This window comes from Amblyraja radiata, chromosome 6, assembly GCF_010909765.2.
Source record: "Amblyraja radiata isolate CabotCenter1 chromosome 6, sAmbRad1.1.pri, whole genome shotgun sequence".
Classification (NCBI taxonomy): Eukaryota; Metazoa; Chordata; class Chondrichthyes; order Rajiformes; family Rajidae; genus Amblyraja; species Amblyraja radiata.
The window spans coordinates 96,425,360-96,444,636 of NC_045961.1; the positions used below are offsets into that span (position 1 = coordinate 96,425,360).

General features: G+C 42.3%; 1 protein-coding gene across 5 annotated transcripts in view; it reads right to left on the reverse strand.

The window, feature by feature from the left end:
* Positions 1–19,277, reverse strand: part of herc2 (HECT and RLD domain containing E3 ubiquitin protein ligase 2) — a 188,683-nt gene that overhangs the window by 93,362 nt on the left and 76,044 nt on the right. For 4 of the 5 annotated variants that reach the window (XM_033023263.1, XM_033023264.1, XM_033023262.1 and 1 more), the window contains exons 28-36: positions 19,034–19,161; positions 18,723–18,918; positions 18,447–18,577; positions 17,697–17,867; positions 17,445–17,581; positions 14,610–14,761; positions 10,710–10,901; positions 9,140–9,208; positions 700–887 (exon numbers count right to left, since the gene is read on the reverse strand). In XM_033023263.1, coding sequence (XP_032879154.1) covers positions 700–887; positions 9,140–9,208; positions 10,710–10,901; positions 14,610–14,761; positions 17,445–17,581; positions 17,697–17,867; positions 18,447–18,577; positions 18,723–18,918; positions 19,034–19,161 — 1,364 coding nt within the window. The remainder of the gene's footprint in view (positions 1–699; positions 888–9,139; positions 9,209–10,709; positions 10,902–14,609; positions 14,762–17,444; positions 17,582–17,696; positions 17,868–18,446; positions 18,578–18,722; positions 18,919–19,033; positions 19,162–19,277) is intronic. The other variant, XM_033023265.1, reaches the window with a different exon arrangement.

Here is a 19,277-nt window from a genome sequence, read left to right on the forward strand (position 1 = left end):
CTCCTGCCTTCTCCCCACAACCTCTGGCCACTGTACGAATCAAGAATCTATCTCTGCCTTATCCACTGACGGCCTCCGCAGCCTTCTGTGGCAAAGAATTCCACAGATTCACCACCCTCTTACTAAGTAAATTTCTCCTCATCTCCTTCCTAATAGAACATCCTTTAACTCTGAGGCTATGACCTCTGGTCCTGGACTCTCCCACTGGTGTATGGTGATCAATGGTCAGTATGGACTCAGGGGTCCTACGGACCTGCATACTTGCCACACCCTTCAATCAATCAAATACAAAACCAGAGGAACCTGTGGTGCTCTCTATAGGTATTCCAAAGTTGAATCAGTAAAAAAAAAAGAATGTTTTTAATCCTTTCCCGTTTTGCCCCTCTGAAATTAACAACCCAATAAATACAAAATCGAAGATAGAGCTGGAGTAACTCAGCAGGTCAGCCAACATCACTGGAGAAAATGAATAGGAGATGTTTCGGGTCGAGACCCTTCTTCAGACATGGGAAATGGAAACGAGAGATTTCAATGGCGATGTAGAACAAATGAATCAAAGATATTTAAAAAAAGTATTGATGATAAAGGAAACAGGCCATTGTTAGCTATGTGTCAGATGAGAACGAATTGCAGATAATGAGACAAATTCTACTTTGATAATAGTTTTTAGAATAAATGACTATTAGTTTGCCTCGGTACCTGGTCCCCCCATTTCCAGTCTACACCTCTCATGACCTTCGTGCCCATCTTCATCATTGCTGCTAAGTCTGGACCAGAGACAGGCAGTGGAACTGGCGTGGTCTCCTTCCTGGACTCCTCCAAAACAGTGGCCGAGGCTCCATGAAGAGAAGCACCAACATCATCCTCCCCACTGTCAGACGCAGGACCTTGAGGGTGGGGGGGGGAGGGGGGGGGGGGGAATAATACCATATTAGGTTTAAACCTCCATTACTGCAAAGTTACATCGGTACATTTTCCAGGAGGCAAAATATATATTTTTAAATCATCGCTAAATCTGTATATCTCAAACTGCTAAGTGCAATACATCACATGGACACCTTTGAGCCTCCTTTATTTTCCTCACAGAAATGGCAAGCAAGAGACAATTAGGAAATAACTGAGGACACGCTTCCAAATCAAGTGATTTCGCAGTTTCAAAGCTACTTTGATTCTGTAATTGCATTTGGAATGCATTAAATAAATAAGGTACTAGATATTCTTGCAGGATCTTGCAGCAGATCCAACATTTTAAAAAAAATTCAAGATTGAAATATACACTGTGCGAAGCTAGATGCTGGGTGAAGATGGGCAGCTAGACAGAATCCAATTTTGGAAGTTGCTTAAAAAAAAAAGTCAAGATTTGCGACTACTCATGGCCATCTATCTTCAGACCATGAGAGCTGATTAAGTGAAGGACTAAACAAAAAACTAACAAGAAGCTGGAGATCCAAGACCAAAGGCATTGCACAGAATGCACTCCATGCAATATCAAGGTGGTCTTTCAATGAGTTATAAAGAGTTGACACCTAGTGTGCTGTTGACTTATTCATTTCTGGTAAGAGACTAAAAGGGCAAAAACACACATTAAAGATCTTCATTTATTGCTCTAACATAGTCATTGACTTTAATTTAGGAATTAACTGTTCACAGTCAGTCATGGACAGGCAGATAAAACTTTGCTTGTGTTGGATTAAAAAGATTTAAAATCTGTCAGCAGCAAAGTTAAAGCAAGCAATGTGTTTAGCATGGTTGAGAGGTCAGCAACTGAGCTCCTTTTACATCATAGCCTGTTTATAAAATGATGAACCAACAACAAATACAATTCTTATTTCCCCTTTCCTCGAGCAATACCACACATTTGAAAAGTATATTTTTATTTAAAGATTGATTTCTGATCATATGAGAGAAATGTGGGCAGGGTGAACTGATGTTCTGGAGAAGGTACACAAAATTGCTGGGGAAACTCAGCGGGTGCAGCAGCATCTATGGAGCGAAGGAAATAGGCGACGTTTCGGGCCGAAACCCTTCTTCAGACTGATGGGGGGTGGGGAAAGAAAGAAGGAAAAAGGGGGGAGGAGGAGGAGCCCGAGGGCGGGCGGATGGGAGGGTGGGAGGAGACAGCTAGAGGGTGAAGGAAGGGGAGGAGACAGCACAGGCTAGCCAAATTGGGGGAATTCAATGTTGATGCCATAAGGACGCAAGGACCCCAGATGGAATATGAGGTGCTGTTCCTCCAATTTCCGCTGTTGCTCACTCTGGCAATGGAGGAGACCCAGGACAGAGAGGTCGGATTGGGAATGGGAGGGGGAGTTGAAGTGCTGAGCCACCGGGAGGTCAGGTAGGTTATTGCGGACTGAGCGGAGGTGTTCGGCGAAACGGTCGCCCAACCTACGCTTGGTCTCACCGATGTAAATCAGCTGGCATCTAGAGCAGCGGATGCAGTAGATGAGGTTGGAGGAGATACAGGTGAACCTTTGTCGTACCTGGAACGACTGCTTGGGACCTTGAATGGAGTCGAGGGGGGAGGTGAAGGGACAGGTGTTGCATTTCTTGCGGTTGCAACGGAAAGTGCCCGGGGAGGGGGTGGTGCGGGAGGGAAGGGAAGAATTGACGAGGGAGTTGCGGAGGGAGCGGTCTTTGCGGAAGGCAGACATGGGGGGAGATGGGAAGATGTGGCGAGTGGTGGGGTCACGTTGGAGGTGGCGGAAATGGCGGAGGATTATGTGTTGTATTTGCCGGCTGGTGGGGTGAAAGGTGAGGACCAGAGGGACTCTGCCCTTGTTGCGTGTGCGGGGATGGGGAGAGAGAGCAGTGTTACGGGGTATGGATGAGACCCTGGTGTGAGCCTCATCTATGGTGGCGGAGGGGAATCCCCGTTCCCTGAAGAACGAGGACATTTCCGATGCCCTGGTATGAAATGTCTCCTCCTGGGAACAGATGCGGCGTAGGCGGAGGAATTGGGAGTAGGGGATGGAGTCTTTTCAGGGGGCAGGGTGGGAAGACGTATAGTCCAGATTGCTATGTTCTGGAGAGTTGGCCTCTTTAATAGAGGTCAGAAGTGACAAATTCATGCATGCAAATCTGACGTGGCCTCCTTCACATTGGCGAGATCAAGCGTCGATGAGGCAAGCATTTCACCAATCAAGCACCCTGTTCACGAAGGCCTACTGGAGTTCCTGGTTGCTAACCATTTAACTTCCCTTCCCAGACCAACCTTTCTGTCCTATGTCTCACCACTTGCCAGAGTGAGGCCACATGCAAACTGGAGGAATAGCATTTCATATTCCACTTGGATAATTTACAACAAAATGGTATGAACATATAATTCTCCGATTTCAAGCAATAACTCCCATCTCCCATCCCAAAGTCCCATAATTCCTTTTTATCCCATCCTCTTTCCTCTCCCCCTTGTCTCCTTCCACCAGCTTTAATTTCACTCCTCTTATTTCATATCTGACCCCCTTGTATTTCCTTTTCAGCTCCAGGCTTTGCCGCATTTCATCTACCAATCAACCTCCACCTCATCTGAACACACCTATCACTAGCCTGGCTTTGTCCTACCCCACCTCGCTTTTCCAGCATTCTCCCTCCTACTCCAATCAGTCTTAACGTGGGTCTCGACCCAAAACATCATCTGCCCATTCCCTCCACAGATCCTGCCTGACAAGCTGAGTTTCTTCAGCACTTTCTGTTTATGCAAATGGTCACAATAGTTCATCAAGTGCTTCTTCAATTTCTTAGTTAAAAAATAGAAAAAAAAATATGGTAACCCTGGCACTGGTCAATGCTTACCAGGCAGCTTTCCCCTTACTGAACAAAACAAGATTAGCAATATTCCATCACTTTTCTTAGCCCAATTTACTGGAATGAGTCCACAATTACAAAATTACATTGCGGCTTCTCCCCCTTCTAAATCGCGTACCAACGGGACTACTCTTCAGATCTTTCAGAAATATCCAACCTTCAATATATCCAATTACTCCATATTTTTTTAAATATCTGTCTTAATTTTGGAAAAAATAATACTATGGTTCCTCCTGAGCTCGAAATTTACTCCAGTTCTAATCCTCGGTGGTTCTCTCCAGATATGTCTAGCCCAACCCCTTTACTGTCTTCAAGGTCGTTTGCTATTTGTACTCTTGCAAAAATTAAAGTAATCCGTATATATGCACCGATGTTTCCATCAAACATCTACCCATAAGTAATGAGCAACCAGTTTCTAACATTGAACTGCCCAGATGAGTCCCAGATGGATGGGAAAGGAATGGAGGGTTATGGTCTGAGCGCAGGTATATGGGACTAGGGGAGATTATGTGTTTGGCACGGACTAGAGGGGTCGAGATGGCCTGTTTCCGTGCTGTAATTGTTATATGGTTATATGAGTGTCCTCGACTTCCCACATCTCTACAGCATTGCTTAACTATTTCTTTGCCTCTACTTTTGGTGGGTATATCTCCAGTAAAGCTTGCACTTTTCAAAATCACATTTGTTCTTGCAAGCTGAAAGATTTGTAACAAGTTCATGGAGCATAAACTTGAGGTTATCTTGGTAATTCATTCTATAATATGGCCCAACTGCAGCTAGAGTTCAGGGTCCTCCACTCATCCACAAAAACCATTAGGCTCATGCCAGATGGCGTAGATAATGCCAGGGCTGTTTTCTCTACAGTAAATACTTCCGGAAATTCCATTCCATTGGGCCTTCAATTTTCCTTCAACAAGTCTGCAGAATTTGACAGAGATGACAGCTTTCTTGTCATCTTCCAATCTGAACCAAAACTCAAACTACTTCAATTCATACTCAAAATTACTTTGTGACCTACATTGCTCTTCTAACCATATTGCACTGAAAGTACTTGAAGAACACAAGAGCAAATTATATAGTTTCAGAAGGCCATTTGACTCTGCTCTGCTCTATTCAATAGTATAATGGCTAATCCAACTTTCAAGTTAATTTTCCTGCCCTATCCCCACAAGGTTTCATTTCTGATAAAGCAATCTACCCAACCTTGAAATAGATTGAAAATTTCTATCTCAAGGAACTTCAGAGACTCTCAATCTTTTGAGGCAAAACAAATCGTTTATCATCGCAGACTTAAATGTGCGCCCTCTTAACCTGGTCCGAAAATCTCCCATGAGGGGGCAGCCTTCCAGCAGTTACTCAGCCCAGCAACTCAAACCAAAGATCCTATAGCGGACGGAGCAAGATAGACCGCTCCTGCTAAATGCAATGGGCTGACGTGTAGTATGCAACAGAGCAGAACGTGGGCCATTTTTCATCCATTTCAGTAACCCGACCCGACCCGCAGTGTAATCAACGTTGCGGGGAACAGTTTGTGTTAATAAATTATAATTCTGAAAATGTGGAGAAGATTTTTTACCAAATAACTTTTATTTTTACGAGGATGTTTCCGTAACCGGCTTCCGTCTCCGCACTAGTATCTTTGCTCCGCTACGGGATCTTTGGTGCGGAGACGGAAGCCGGTTACGGAAATGGGGCCGAAAATTACCCATGAATCTGCCCATGACCGTACCACGTCTTTTTTGTCGAGTGGGCTATCTTGCTATAGGATCTTTGACCCAAACAGCTTAGGTTTCAATCAAATCATCCCTTGTTCTTCCATACTCCAATAATACTTTCCAACCTATGAAACACTCTCTCATAAAACAACCCTCCACATCTCGGATCATCCAAGTGAACCTTCCCCGGACTGCTTCCAATGATATCTTTCCTTAAATAAAGGGGGCAAAACTGGTTCATAGTACAAAAAAAATGTAGACTTTCCCATTTTATACTCCAATCCCCTTAGAAACAAATGCCAGCATTCCATGAGCCTTTCTGATTATCTGTGGTCCCCGAAACATAGAAAATAGGTGGAGTAGGCCATTCGGCCCTTCGAGCCTGCACCGCCATTCAATATGATCATGGCTGATCATCCAACTCAGTATCCTGTACCTGCCTTCTCTCCATACCCCCTGATCCCTTTAGCCACAAGGGCCACATCTAACTCTCTCTTAAATATAGCCAATGCTAAGTGTGTGCTTCAGAACCAATACCTTAATCCCTTGCGCTGTAGCTTTCCATTGTCTGTCTAATTAATAAACTACTTCTCCTCAAACTTTCTCCTACCTTCAAAATCACCGTCATTTACTTCTGCTCAAATACTTTTGACGCTTTATGATCTTTGAACATACCATCCTCAGGCACATTTCCAATCAAACTCCTCTCTTACACGCTGTTCAACATGTTATCTTTTTCAAATGCCCAGCAGACACTTGTAAACTCTTCTAATTAGATTTTCAACACTCACAAAACCATCCTACTCAGACTTTTAAAGAACAAACAAATACCACTGGTAGACAAAAGTGCTGGAGAAACTCAGCAGGTGCAGCAGCATTTATGGAGCGAAGGAAATAGGCAACGTTTCGGGCCGAAACCCTTCTTCAGGCTGAAGAAGGGTTTCAGCCCAAAACTTTGTCTATTTCCTTCACTCTATAGATGCTGTTGCACCCGCTGAGTTTCTCCAGCACTTTTGTCTACCTTCGTTATTCCAGCATCTGCAGTTCCTTCTTAAACAAATACCACTCCTGACACAAACCATAATATTTTCACCTGAGCTTTATTTTTGAAGGCTTCAGACAGTAGACCACAACAGTAGACCACACCATTCCCCTTCAATGATTCCCCATCGATGAGCTCCCGATGTTTAGATCATAAAGCCATAATCAATGACAGAGAAGTTCTAAAAAGGCCTTCCCCTTACGTGATAAACTCCTTTATCCTTCCTATTTCCTCTGAACTGATCAAAGATGCTTGGTTCGAATAAAACATTGGATGTAATTTATCCTAATTTATTTAGAAGATTGAAGCCAGTCATTTTGCCCTTCATTATGTTAATATTGACTAAATTAGTTATTATAAAATGGAGGATCTTTGCATCTGCAGGGCCTGTTTGTTCTTTTTCTGTGTAAACCTACAAGCTGCGAGCTGGTGCCAGAAAGTCTAAGTCCTAGATTGAAATATCAGATAAAGTTAGGTCTAGATGTCCTCCCCATTGTTAAAATGTATGAGGCCTGCTGCAGAAGGGTTGTAAATACTGTTAATAGATGTTTGTGTTACTGTTTGATGATTGGCTGAAGTGTGAAGCCTTGTTTGAATTTGTTTATACACCCTGGGAGAATATTGCATTACTTGATTAACTTGATTTCCAGAAGCTTCTGGAGAAACATTGTAATGGGGCACTTTGTAATTGGGTTGGGGAACTGTCAATAACACTTTAATATAATTGATATCAGTGATTGGTTTGTAGGGGCTACCACCCACATGTAGTTCTGCCCCGAAGTTGACCCCCACTGGGATCGTTGTCAATCTTCTGGAGGGGCACTTGGGACTGCGGAACCTTTTGGAGGCATCTGCTTACACGAAGCTGAAGAGCTTGGACAAGCAGAGACAAGGATCGATCCCGCGGTGGTTAGGTATTGTATAGGGAGTTTGTTATTGTTTCATAAAATAAAGTTTAGTGGTCCAGTGCTTGACTCAGTGTTTTACTGAACTTGACTAAGGGGGGGGGGGGGGTTTAGCTCTAGGAGCATAATTATAATTACAATCTCTGATAACTACTTGTTTACCCAATGCCCCTAGGCTGCTCACGTTACTTGCCACCTTGGAGGCCTGTTTGACCCCAAAATGAACACAGGGTGGCGCTATCAGCAGTGTCTGCCTCGCCAACTGCCTCGTGTCTTTTCTTCTTTTTTGTTATTTTTAGTATGTGTTAAAAAGGTATGTTTTAGTGCACCTTGGTTTGTATTTACGTGGGGGGGTTGGGGGGAAAACTTTTTTTCAATCTCATACCTCGACGGATGCGATTTTATTTCCGTATCGTATTTCCGTCCCCACTGCGGCCTAACATCGTGGAGTTGGCGGACTTTCCTGGAGACCGACCCGGCGCTCCAAGCCGTGGGAGTCTGCGGGACTTTAACATAGCGGAGCTTGCGATCCGTTTGCTGGGGATCGAAGCTCCAACTGCAGGGCCTGTGGACTTCAACATCGTGAAGCCCGCGGTCTCTGGTAAGAAGAGGTCGATTCGGGAGCTCCATGCCACAGAGGGTTTCAACTGCCCCGACGCAGGAGTTTCGATCACCCCGACGGAGGCTTCAATCGTCGGCTGCAGGGGCTTTGATCGCCCCCACTGCGGATGGTTTGACTGCCCCGACCGCGGGAGAACAAAGCGGAAGAAGATTGAACTTAATTGCCTTCCATCACAGTGTGGAATGTGGAATCCACTGTGGTGATAGTTTATGTTAACCTTTATGTGGTTGTGAGTCTTATTGTTTTTCACTTAGTATGGCTGTATGATAACTCAAATTTCACTCTCCCTTAACTGGTACATGTGACAATAAACATGTGACAATAAACCAACGGGTCAACCTTGATTATGCACATCACATCTTCTTAAGCAAAGATCATTTGCATTCATCCCTCCTATTCACTTGCAAATAAATCTTCATAAACACCATTTCCCCAATCAGACTCCAATAGTCTCATACCTTATTCCTTATACCTTATTCTATTCCATTCTATCAATTATTAGATGCAATCCTACACCACTTATTTCCTGTGTTTTGGGCAGGAAGAGAAAATCTTGCTGGATATTCATGGATTTGAATCTATCATTATAATCGGTAATTTCTACACGATAAAAGTTCCAAGTCAGGATCATTACACTGATCTGGATGATGAAGCAGATCTGTTGTGGGAGATTATTATGATCAACTTTATTGAAGTGCAGGTAACCAACATTTTTTTTTAAACCGCTGGAAGAATTCAACGGGTCAAGCACTATCTCTAGCGGATATGGATAGGTGACGTTTGGGGTCAGGATTCTTCTTCAAACTCCAACACTTTTTTTTTGTTGTAAACCTGCACCTGCAGTTCTGTGTGTGCGCGCAGGTAATAAAAGATGAACACCAAATCAACTCACAGGGAAAATAAACCATCAGATGCCTCAGTTTTAATAATTCTACTACTCCACAAGCCGTAATACTCAAAAATAACTTGTAAATTTGAGAACAGAAACAAAACGCACTACATATATTTCTTTAACCCATATGTTTCCATAGTACTCAAGGTGCACACTTACCGAATGCGCACAAAACTGCCCCACCTTTAAATCTGTTTCTTTCCAATTTTGATACGGACGGTCCTGTTCCTGAAAGTACAAATCGCTTCTTTGAATTATAAACTGACAATTAGGTCATTTTGGACGGCATTATTTATCATTCCTCGAAGTTCTAAACCATAGGAAAGCGTTTTTTAAAAAGAACATTCATTTCTATAACAAAATTGTGCCGACTACATACTCTCAAAATAAATAGAAACCTTCAGATAAAAATATTCCATAGCTTGCTGCTTTAGGACTTGAGTAAAGCAACTATTTTAATAGTCATGAGATCATGAAAGGAGATTGAGGAAATGTTATGAGAAATCAGAAAGCATTTTCTACAGCTTGAAAGGCTGTATTGACATTTATAAATAATTTTGAAAGACTCCAATCATTAGAGCAGGTCATTTGCACAACATGCAAACGAAGAGCAAAAGTATGTGTCCATTGAAAACGCTTCAATTTGATTAATAGAGCTTACTTTTATCCAAATTGCTAGAAGGAAGATAATATACAGGCTAAAACAGTCAAAGGAGCTCAACACAGACCTGGAATCCTAATTGTTAAGACCCTAGTAGGTTGAAAAGATTGAGACGATATAATTGTATCCAACTTTGGTCTGTGCCCACTTCCGACATCATTCCATGTGAATATCCCTTGAGCTTAGTTCCAAGTCTCCCCAGAACCAAGATTAACCTCTTTCTTATCACCATCTTAGGCCATCCTTCATTCTCCCCCTAAACTTCACCACCATATTAAAGGATTTACATTCTTCCACAATTCATTATAATGCACCACCCTTCCTCTAAGTGGAAAACTACCAGTATTACATCTTTACTTGCCTACATTAAGACTATCATGCAAAAGGACATAACGATCCTCTCCTTAGTTTCATTCTTTTCCATGTCAATAAGATAACCCTACCATTCAGATGCCTCAAAAAGCTATTCTAGAACGCTATCAGCCAACCATCAAATATCAACAAGCTGGCAACTATGGAGACTGAGAGAAAAGAAAGATGTAGCTTGTGTTTTTGAGAGCTTAAATTGGTTCCAAGGTGAAAGCTGGGACTTAAGGAGAAATATATTTCAAGGTAAAAGTGCTTTGATAGGTTTCAAAAACTTCTAAGATAGCAAGAATAGAGATGCACTCACTCTGAAATTAAGGGGAAAAAAAGAGATACACAATGGAGTGAAAAGAGGTGAGAGGGGTGGGTGGAGGAGAAAGAGATTCAGAAATGATCACCTGAGTATAAAACTCTTTCAAGACGAGCTTCCCAAATGCTAATGGAAGATTGCTGCAATATCAGCTTTGTATCTAGATATCCTCAGAAAAACAATATAGCTTGATACAATCAAATAAACATATTTCAGTGTCTCCTTCCACTGTGCTAAGAATGCAGTTCTTAACTTGCTTGCCAGTATGCTACAAGGTCACATACATAATCTTCCTGTATAAAAGGTAAAGAAAATGGCAAAAGACCAAGAGAAGGCAGAGAGAGAATGAAACTTCTTGAATAATAGAACCAGACCATTTTTGTTTTACTGACCTATCAGACGTAGAATTGTTTGAGTCAATGCGAGCAAACCAGAGTTCAACAGAAGACCAAGACTGTTGGCTCCATGCTGCAGCGTTAGCATATTAACCATGATGAGCAAGAAGCGAGCTTGGGGTACGGTTCCAAGGCTTGGTCCTGAAGGATTTTCATTCGTAACAGTTTGCAGAGAGACTGACTGCATTCCTAAAAAAAAAATGCTTTAATTAATAATATTTTGATCCTGCAATTATCTTATTTCTAAAACTCATTTAATTAAATTAAATTAATGACCATCTGTTTTGAAAGTGATTAATATCTGTGAAACATACAATGCAAAAGATAGACTACCACCATATTGCAATTATAGCCACACCAGAATGCTGAAAGGGTGTGCAATAGTGATGATGACAAATAGAAATGCAATTTTTCAATACAAGTTACTAACAATATTCTTTTTGTCGCTATTGCAATTTCATGAAACTGTGCTTTGCTAACAACTTTGTCTATAAACTTAGTACTTTTATTGAGAAACGGAAATGGGATTTTCCCATTTTCCAAATGGGATTTACAGATGTATCAAAAGAGAAATGGATAAAATGTTGCCGTAAATTCAAATAACGAATGCTGCTGTTTGCTAATTATTACAAAACAGATGCGCCTAATGCCAGCACAAATGAAAATGGTGTGGCTCTTGGAAGATTGTTTGAAAGATATAGCATGGAAACAGGCCCTTCGGCCTACTGCCTGGGATAATGATCAAATCAGCATTCATTGCTGGTTATTTCAATATCATTCCAACAATTATATTTGAATATCAGTAATGACACACAATGTGAAAATGTTTGGCAGCATGGACGGTTTTATTTTCTGTGCCAGGGTGGTGCCTGGTGTAATTACTTTTCACTGTCCAACATCTTGTTGATGACAAATCAATCATGGTGGCACTGGGAAGGGATCAGTTCAGGGAACACAAATGTAAAACTGTTTAGGATTTTTTGTCGAACTACACTGATCAGTCTGTGGAATGGTCTCCACCCGAAACGTCACCCATTTCTTCTCTCCAGAGATGCTGCCTGTCCCCCTGAGTTACTCCAGCTTTTTGTGCCTATCTTCAATTTAAACCAGCATCTGCGGTTCCTTCCTACACACTGACAATAATATGGCAGTACAGACTTACAGACTACACTGCAATTCCAACCCCCAATTCTTTGAATGCTGTTGAATCTCCCGTACAAAATAGTCCAAAAATTCAGCACATACATTTCATGGAAACAAGAGCAGGTCAAAGGCTAGATATCCAGCGGCGCGTCCCCCACATCATCAAAGCCCTTCCGCGTCAGGAGTGTGTTGGAATGTTCATTGCTCGGAGGCATACAGCTCCAGTGACGCCAAAGAAATTAAACAAATCAGCCTGCTTTCTGGTACTCCAATCCCTCTGCCTCTATCCTATGTTGTGAATAGCTTGTGCAGTTACTAGGTTTGGAGACACTAAAGACTGTAGATGATGGAATCTGGAGCAGAAAACAAATTGCCGATGGAACTCAACCAACCCTTTGCTTTCACTGTTTCAGCCTGATCACTCAGTTCCACTAACAGCATGTTTTTTTTTGCCCCCATGTTCAGAGTCATAAGGTCAAAATGGTTAGGAGCAGAATTAGGCCATTAGGTCCATCAAGTCTACTCCGCCATTCAATCATAGCTGATCTATCTCTCCCTCCTAACCACATTCTCCTGCCTTCTCCCCATGGCGCCTGACACCCGTACTAATCAAGAATCTATCTATCTCTGCCGAACAAAATCTGGTGTTGGAATGCAGGCAATATCACCTGTCAATAGAAACCAACCGAGACGAGGACAGAAAACCTGGTTTCTCTTGTCCTATCAGTGGGTTTTGTAGGGACGGGGTTAATGATCTTTCTCCAGTTATTTGACTTTGTGAATTTCTCCCCCAGTGTTCTAGTTTCCTCCTACAATCCAAAGATCTGCTGGCTGTTAAGTTAATTGACTTCTTATAAATTGACCCTCGCGTAAACAGATATTGGGAAAATCGGTGGACTTTAATGGGCATGTGTGAGAGAATTGGGGAAATAAGTGGGAGAATAAATTAAACTTTGAGATTTGCAGTTATGAAGTGTGACCTCAGCAAAGGCTTTCTCTGTGGCAAAGCGCAGGAGACATTTCAGTAGTTAACAGTCAGATTTCATAAGGTCATTAGGGATAGGAATAGAATTAGGTCATTCGGCCCATCAAGTCCACTCCACCATTCAATCATGGCTGATCTATTTCTCCCTCCTAACCCCATTCTCCTGCCTTCTCCCCATAACCTCTGACACCCGTACTAATCAAAAATCTATCTCCAGATTTGTTCTGCTTCTGGGAAATGATCACAATTTTTGAAATCCAAATGGCATGGTCATTTTTTCCAGAAATGGGAAGTGAACTTACGAATTTGTGATTTTGTTTTTCTCCCCAGAGTTTTATAACTTCAACCATCATACCAGTCTCCTTGAAGCCTTGTTTCTTGTTGAGCATGCACACACACACAAACTTGTATAGTAGCACGCATGTGCTGTGCTGATTAGTCACCAAGAGACTGCCAGAGGCAACTGTGCATGGTCATATTTCTTCCAACAGTACATAATAAAATCACAAATACATCTATTTGCTCTAGAACAAGGCCACCTGTCTAACTTTCAAGGCACTCCAATAAAATAAAAAATGCTGCCTTTCAAATATATTTTGAATTATTACTGGATCTTCAAGCAATCATGGTATTTCACCATTTGCAGAAACTATATAAATACTCCCATATGCATGATTGCAAAAATGCAACACCATAACAAACTGGCTTCCCTGTTTTCAACAAGAGATTTCTTGACAAGATTATCTCAATGTTAAACTGCTCCCAGAAATTCCAATTAAATTCTGATTAGAATTAGAATTAGATTCCTTTATTGTCATTCAGACCTTTCGGTCTGAACGAAATTATGTTGCCTGCAGTCATACACAGAACCAATAAAAACAAAACATACAATAAACACAAATTAAATATCCACCACAGTGAGTTCACCAAGCACATCCTCACTGTGATGGAGGCAAAGTCCTAGTCTCCGTCTCTTCCCTCCTTGTTCTCCCTCTGCGCTGAGGCGATCGATCCAGGCCGGAGATGCCGCCCTCCAGTCCAGCAGACCTCCGTGGTGATGTCGCCGCCGCCGAAAGCCGGAACGCCGTCTCCGCTCCGAGACGGCCCGCCACAGCATCAGCTCCGGGCAGCCGTCCCAGCTCCAGGCCGCCGCCCCAGCTCCGGGTCCCGCAGTCTCCGCTCCGGGCCGCCGCCCCAGCTCCGGGTCCCGCAGTCTCCGCTCCGGGCCGCCGCCCCAGCTCCGGGTCCCGCAGTCTCAGCTCCGAGCCCCGCTGCATCAGCTCCAGGCCGCCGCCAAAAGCCAGAACGCCGCACCAGCAAGTCGGGCCACCGCTGCCTCAGCCCCGAAGACGGCCAGCCTCTCGTTGGTGAGTCCTGGCTGGCTCTGCCTCCGGAGCCTCGGGGTCAGTTGCAGGCTGGAGGCCGCCAACTCTGCCATTAGGCCTCAGCGCAGATGGAGGCAGAGAAGGGGGATACGACACAAAAAAGTTGCATTCCCCCGAAGGAAGAGACAGAGAACATGTTTCACCCCCCCCCCCCCCTCTAACACAACCCAACAAACTAAAACTTAACCAAAACAAGACAAAAAAAAACAACAGAAAAAAGTAAAGACAGACGGACTGCAGGCGAGCCGCAGCTGTTAACAGCGCCGCCACTTCCGGAATGTATGATGTATTAAAGACACATCTTTTACTAAATGAGAAATGTATAGCCTTACTACTGAGGGAAGTGCACATTCTTTAAATTATTTTTGAATAACATTTTCTTACCTAGATCATCAAATCTTCTTTGTGCTTCCAGCAGCATGTTGCGAATATTCTGAATTGCCCAGGCATAAAGTTTGCCAAATGTAACTTCAAGCAGCATACGATTAAATGGCGGAATGCGATCCACATCTTTCAAGCAGTCTGAAACAGGCTCACTAATAAGAGGGTTTGTATTTCAGAATATTGTCATAGCAAGATAAAACTCAAAACACAAACAATTAGTATTAAATTATAAGAGTAATTATAAAATTATAAGTAATAAAAGAGTAATCATAAGAATAATTTCGTACACAAACTAGGCTTAAATAATAAATATAGTTCAATAATTTAAGATCTGTATTATAAACAATCTACAAATTGAACTAATGTCAGACAAATTCTAAATGTTGAATATTCATAGATAAAACACTATAGAAAAAAATTACTGAACAATAAGCCTGGACATTAATCAATAAAATGCCAATAATCTTTTGTCAGATTGATCTTGATCAGAAATCCTGATAGTTCAGCATCTGGCTCATCAGATGTTGGTTCCTATACACCCATTACCACACTATGTCTTATTCCTCTGCTTGCATTAATACACTGGTTGCCCCAGTTCCCAGGCTCCATATGAACATATTGGGTTCACTAAAAAAGTGAACTGTGTAACATTTTTTTGAAAAGTAAAACTACAAGTATGTAGGTGTATTAATTCAATAACATAAGATAGTCCAGAAAATTTCCCATTCTGGCAACAAAGTTCCAGCCGTACCAGATTAAAGAAATGTTACTGTACACTTTTCCCTGGAAATTGGGCAGTGTTCTAATGTGTCTTACGATACAAATTCAAAGAAAGCTTTTTGGATAAACTGGAACGTCGGAGGCTGAGGGGAGACCAGATAGAAGAATATAAAATAATAAGGAGCATTGAGTAGACACGTGAGCATGCCAAGGACCAGAGGTCATACTCTTTAAAGTTTAAAGAGAGACAAAATCTAAAGGTGGTGCGCAGGGCAAGTTCTTTTTACTTCACTGAAAACGGTGGTTGCCTGGAACGTGTTGCCAGGGATGCTGGGAGACAGATATGAAGCTAGCATTTAAGAGGCTTTGGGATTGGCACATGGATATTCAGGGAATGGAGGGATATGGATCGCATGCAAGCAGTAGAGATTAGCTTCACAGCGTGTTTGGCATGTACATTGTGGGCCGAAGAACTTGTTCTTGTGTTGTACTATTCTACGTTCTTTGTCTAGTAGCAATTATTAGTTTATTTTGGGCACATGCAAATTCTATGCATTTTCCTATTGGTTCCTTTGTTTTATCCACAAAATATTAACATCCAGAGAAGCCTGAACATACACAATGCTGAAACAAAAATCTAAACACTATCTCCTGGATTTTCACCGTTTCACATATGGCCCATATCTGTGCAGGCCACTCGTGCACGAGCAAACATTCACAATTCTAAGCAATGGAGTCCAACAGTAGGAATATACCCAGAAAGGTTTCTCAGGGTATTATAATTTCAGATAATTCCAGGCCCGCTCTGCAACCTATGACCTACCAGTCCTGTTCATTGCAACACACCCTTCACACCAGGTATACTGACTGTTTAAAATGTGTTGCACAATTCATATTTCAGGCCATTGCCACTGATCTCTCATACCACTCACTGTCTTAATACCCTCTTGGCTAGCATCTTCCAAACATACTACTGATTCAATACAATACAATACAATTTATTTGTCACTTGAACCTCATAGAGGCTCAAATGAAATGTTGTTTCTGCAGTCATACACACAAGAAAAAAAGACCCAAGACACAACATAATTTACACAGACATCCATCACAGCGCATCTCCTCCTCGCTGTGATGGAAGGCAAAAAAACTTCTCTCTCCCCTGCACTCCCCATTCCCCTCCCGATGTCAGAGTCAAAGCCCCCGGCGGGCGATGGCAATTGTCCCGCGGCCATTAATGCCGCGCCAGGCGATGCAAGGCCGCGCTCCGGGTCTTGTTGTTGGAGCCCCCGGCGGGCGCTAGCAAAGTCCCGCAGCCGCTGAGCCGCGCCGGGCGATGTCAGGCCCCGCTCCAGGTACTCCTCGACCCCGCGACTCGGGCGGGAGAAGTCGCCGTTGCGGGAGCCCCGAAAAGCGGTCTCCCAGTAGGGACTCGCAGGCTCCCGACACTACTGAGCCTCCGAATCTCCGAGAGTCAGGTCGCAGCAGCGCGCCACCACAGCTCCACCCGTTCCGAACTCGGCCAGCTCCGTGATGGTGAGTAGGTCCGCAGCTCCGCGACTGGAGCCCCAGGTCGTTCCTGCTGGAGGCCGCTCCACGTTGCAGCCCCAATTCATAATCATTTACTCTGCTGGTCATCTCCATCTTGTAACCATCTTGACCGTGCGTAATCATTTTACAGACGATTTCCTAAAACACGGTTGCCGTGTCCTCCTATCTGCTACTTTTGCAATAATAATGGTGATCTAGTCCAATTCCACCAAACCTTTTTCATTACAGCATGTAAATCATAGAAATCTTACCACAGTAGGTCAGTGTAACTTGAAAGGGAAATGCATTTTTTCCGCAAAACTAAAATATCTGTTGTGGTCTACAAAAACGAATACATTATTTTTTTTTAAGTTCCAACATGAAGTTCAATTTGTATCCCATGCAAAAATGGGCATAGGAAAAAATTGGAAATAACAAGTTTTTTGACCATTAGATGGCATACCAAATCATAATAAAATAACCATTACTACTCAAAACTGCTGTGTTGTTCGCTTGTACCTTTGTGCTTTCACATGTCAGGTGTATACACATGTAATGCTTTAAAGTAAGTTAAAGAAGTTGTTTTACCCTATATTTGTCCCCTCAGGGATGAGCCTTTGCCAGCCACAAAATAGGGCATATTGCACTGATGGAAGCAAAAAGCTTTTTGAAACCAGTTTAAGCATAGTTTCTATTCCTTCCAAACGAACCTCGGCTCTCTCCAACTGTAAATGCAAACAACAGATCAATTGTTATTTAAAACCAACTAAGTTGAGAAGCTTTAAACAGCAAATTAATTTTCACAATATTCTGGCCAGTTGGATGGAAATTCCACCTTACTTGTTTTAAAAGACATTTCCTCATTTTCTCCACATCTATTGGTTCTTCTTTCAAAGCAAAGTCCACAATGTTTGCCATCAATGCTGATTGAGGAAAACAGCCCAGAAAATTGTGTTTCAACCACTTGTACCTGTGGACACTCGATACAGATGAAAGAGGTTGCCATTTGTCCTGCATCACATTGGTGAATAAAACACAAATTAAAATTGGCATATTAGTTATAGAATGAAATGCAAAATCCAAAGATTCAAAAGCACTCAGATTTATTTGTCAATGCCACACCTATAGTCTCCAATAAAATGTGAGCTTTCACATCTGGGCATAATAAAAAAAACTAATCAAGCAGAATTTAAAAAGGGCCCTTTTTGAAGAGAGGTACATAGATACATAGAAAATAGGTTCAGGAGTAGGCCATTCGGCCCTTCGAGCCTGCACCGCCATTCAATATGATCATGGCTGATCATCCAACTCAGTATCCCGTACCTGCCTTCTCTCCATACCCCCTGATCCCTTTAGCCACAAGGGCCACATCTAACTCCCTCTTAAATAGAGCTAAAGGTGTATGAGGTTCAAGCAATAATGGAACAGTTTAATTCTTAGGCACAAAATAATTGAAATATTTAAAGCATTTAATTAAATATAATGATGTAAAATATGAAAGGATTATGAATACAGGAAACATTAACATGCTATCATCATGATTAATGACATTGGCTTTGTACGAAAGATGAATCTTTGTTACTCTCCCACCTTTGATTCCACAGGAATGTCTTTTTTATCCACACCCCCAGGATTAATAGGTATACCACAGTCCTCCACATCACTCTCGTTGTTTTCAATCTTCGATTCTTCCACATCAGCAGATTCAGACTTTTTTGGAACTGTTAAGTCACCACACAGGAAGTATTACAAACAATTAGCAGGACAAAGCCACAAACGTTTTTTCTTTAAATTCTAAACACCTTCAAAGATTTTGATAAAAACATAGCAAAAGGGCCAAGAAGAAAACATCCTAATGGTGCATACCTCTCATCCTTCTCCTTTCACGAATGATTTTCTGGGTAATTTTACGCCATCGAGGGGATGAACTTAGTAGCTTCAGCTTTGACACCATGGAAAGGTCATTACTGACAGCAGGCCGCAGCTCATTGAACAAAAACCTTAGCCGCTCGATTACTGGTGCACACACCTCTTTGTATGACCGTCCTTGCTCTTGGTGAGTCTAAGATTTGGATGCAAGAAAAATTGAATAAAATTCTAAATGATACATGGCTCGGAGCACCTTGAAAGCAAAGGTTAATTCTAAGAAGTTGAATATAGACATCAGAAAATTATACCTTTATTAAGGAGCACTTGGCCTGATATACGACCCGACAAACATCTCCCACTGATTTAGGCAATGATTTCAATTTTGCCTGATCCACTCCAAGGGCACTTTGATTGATAACAGACAAGGCTGCATGGCCTGAATCAAGTTTACAAAAAGAGAACACATTAAAATGAACAAATACTTGAGAGAGTTTAATATTTCATTCAGTAGTAGTACTTAATATTTAATTCCGGTGCGGCACAGGCACTGTG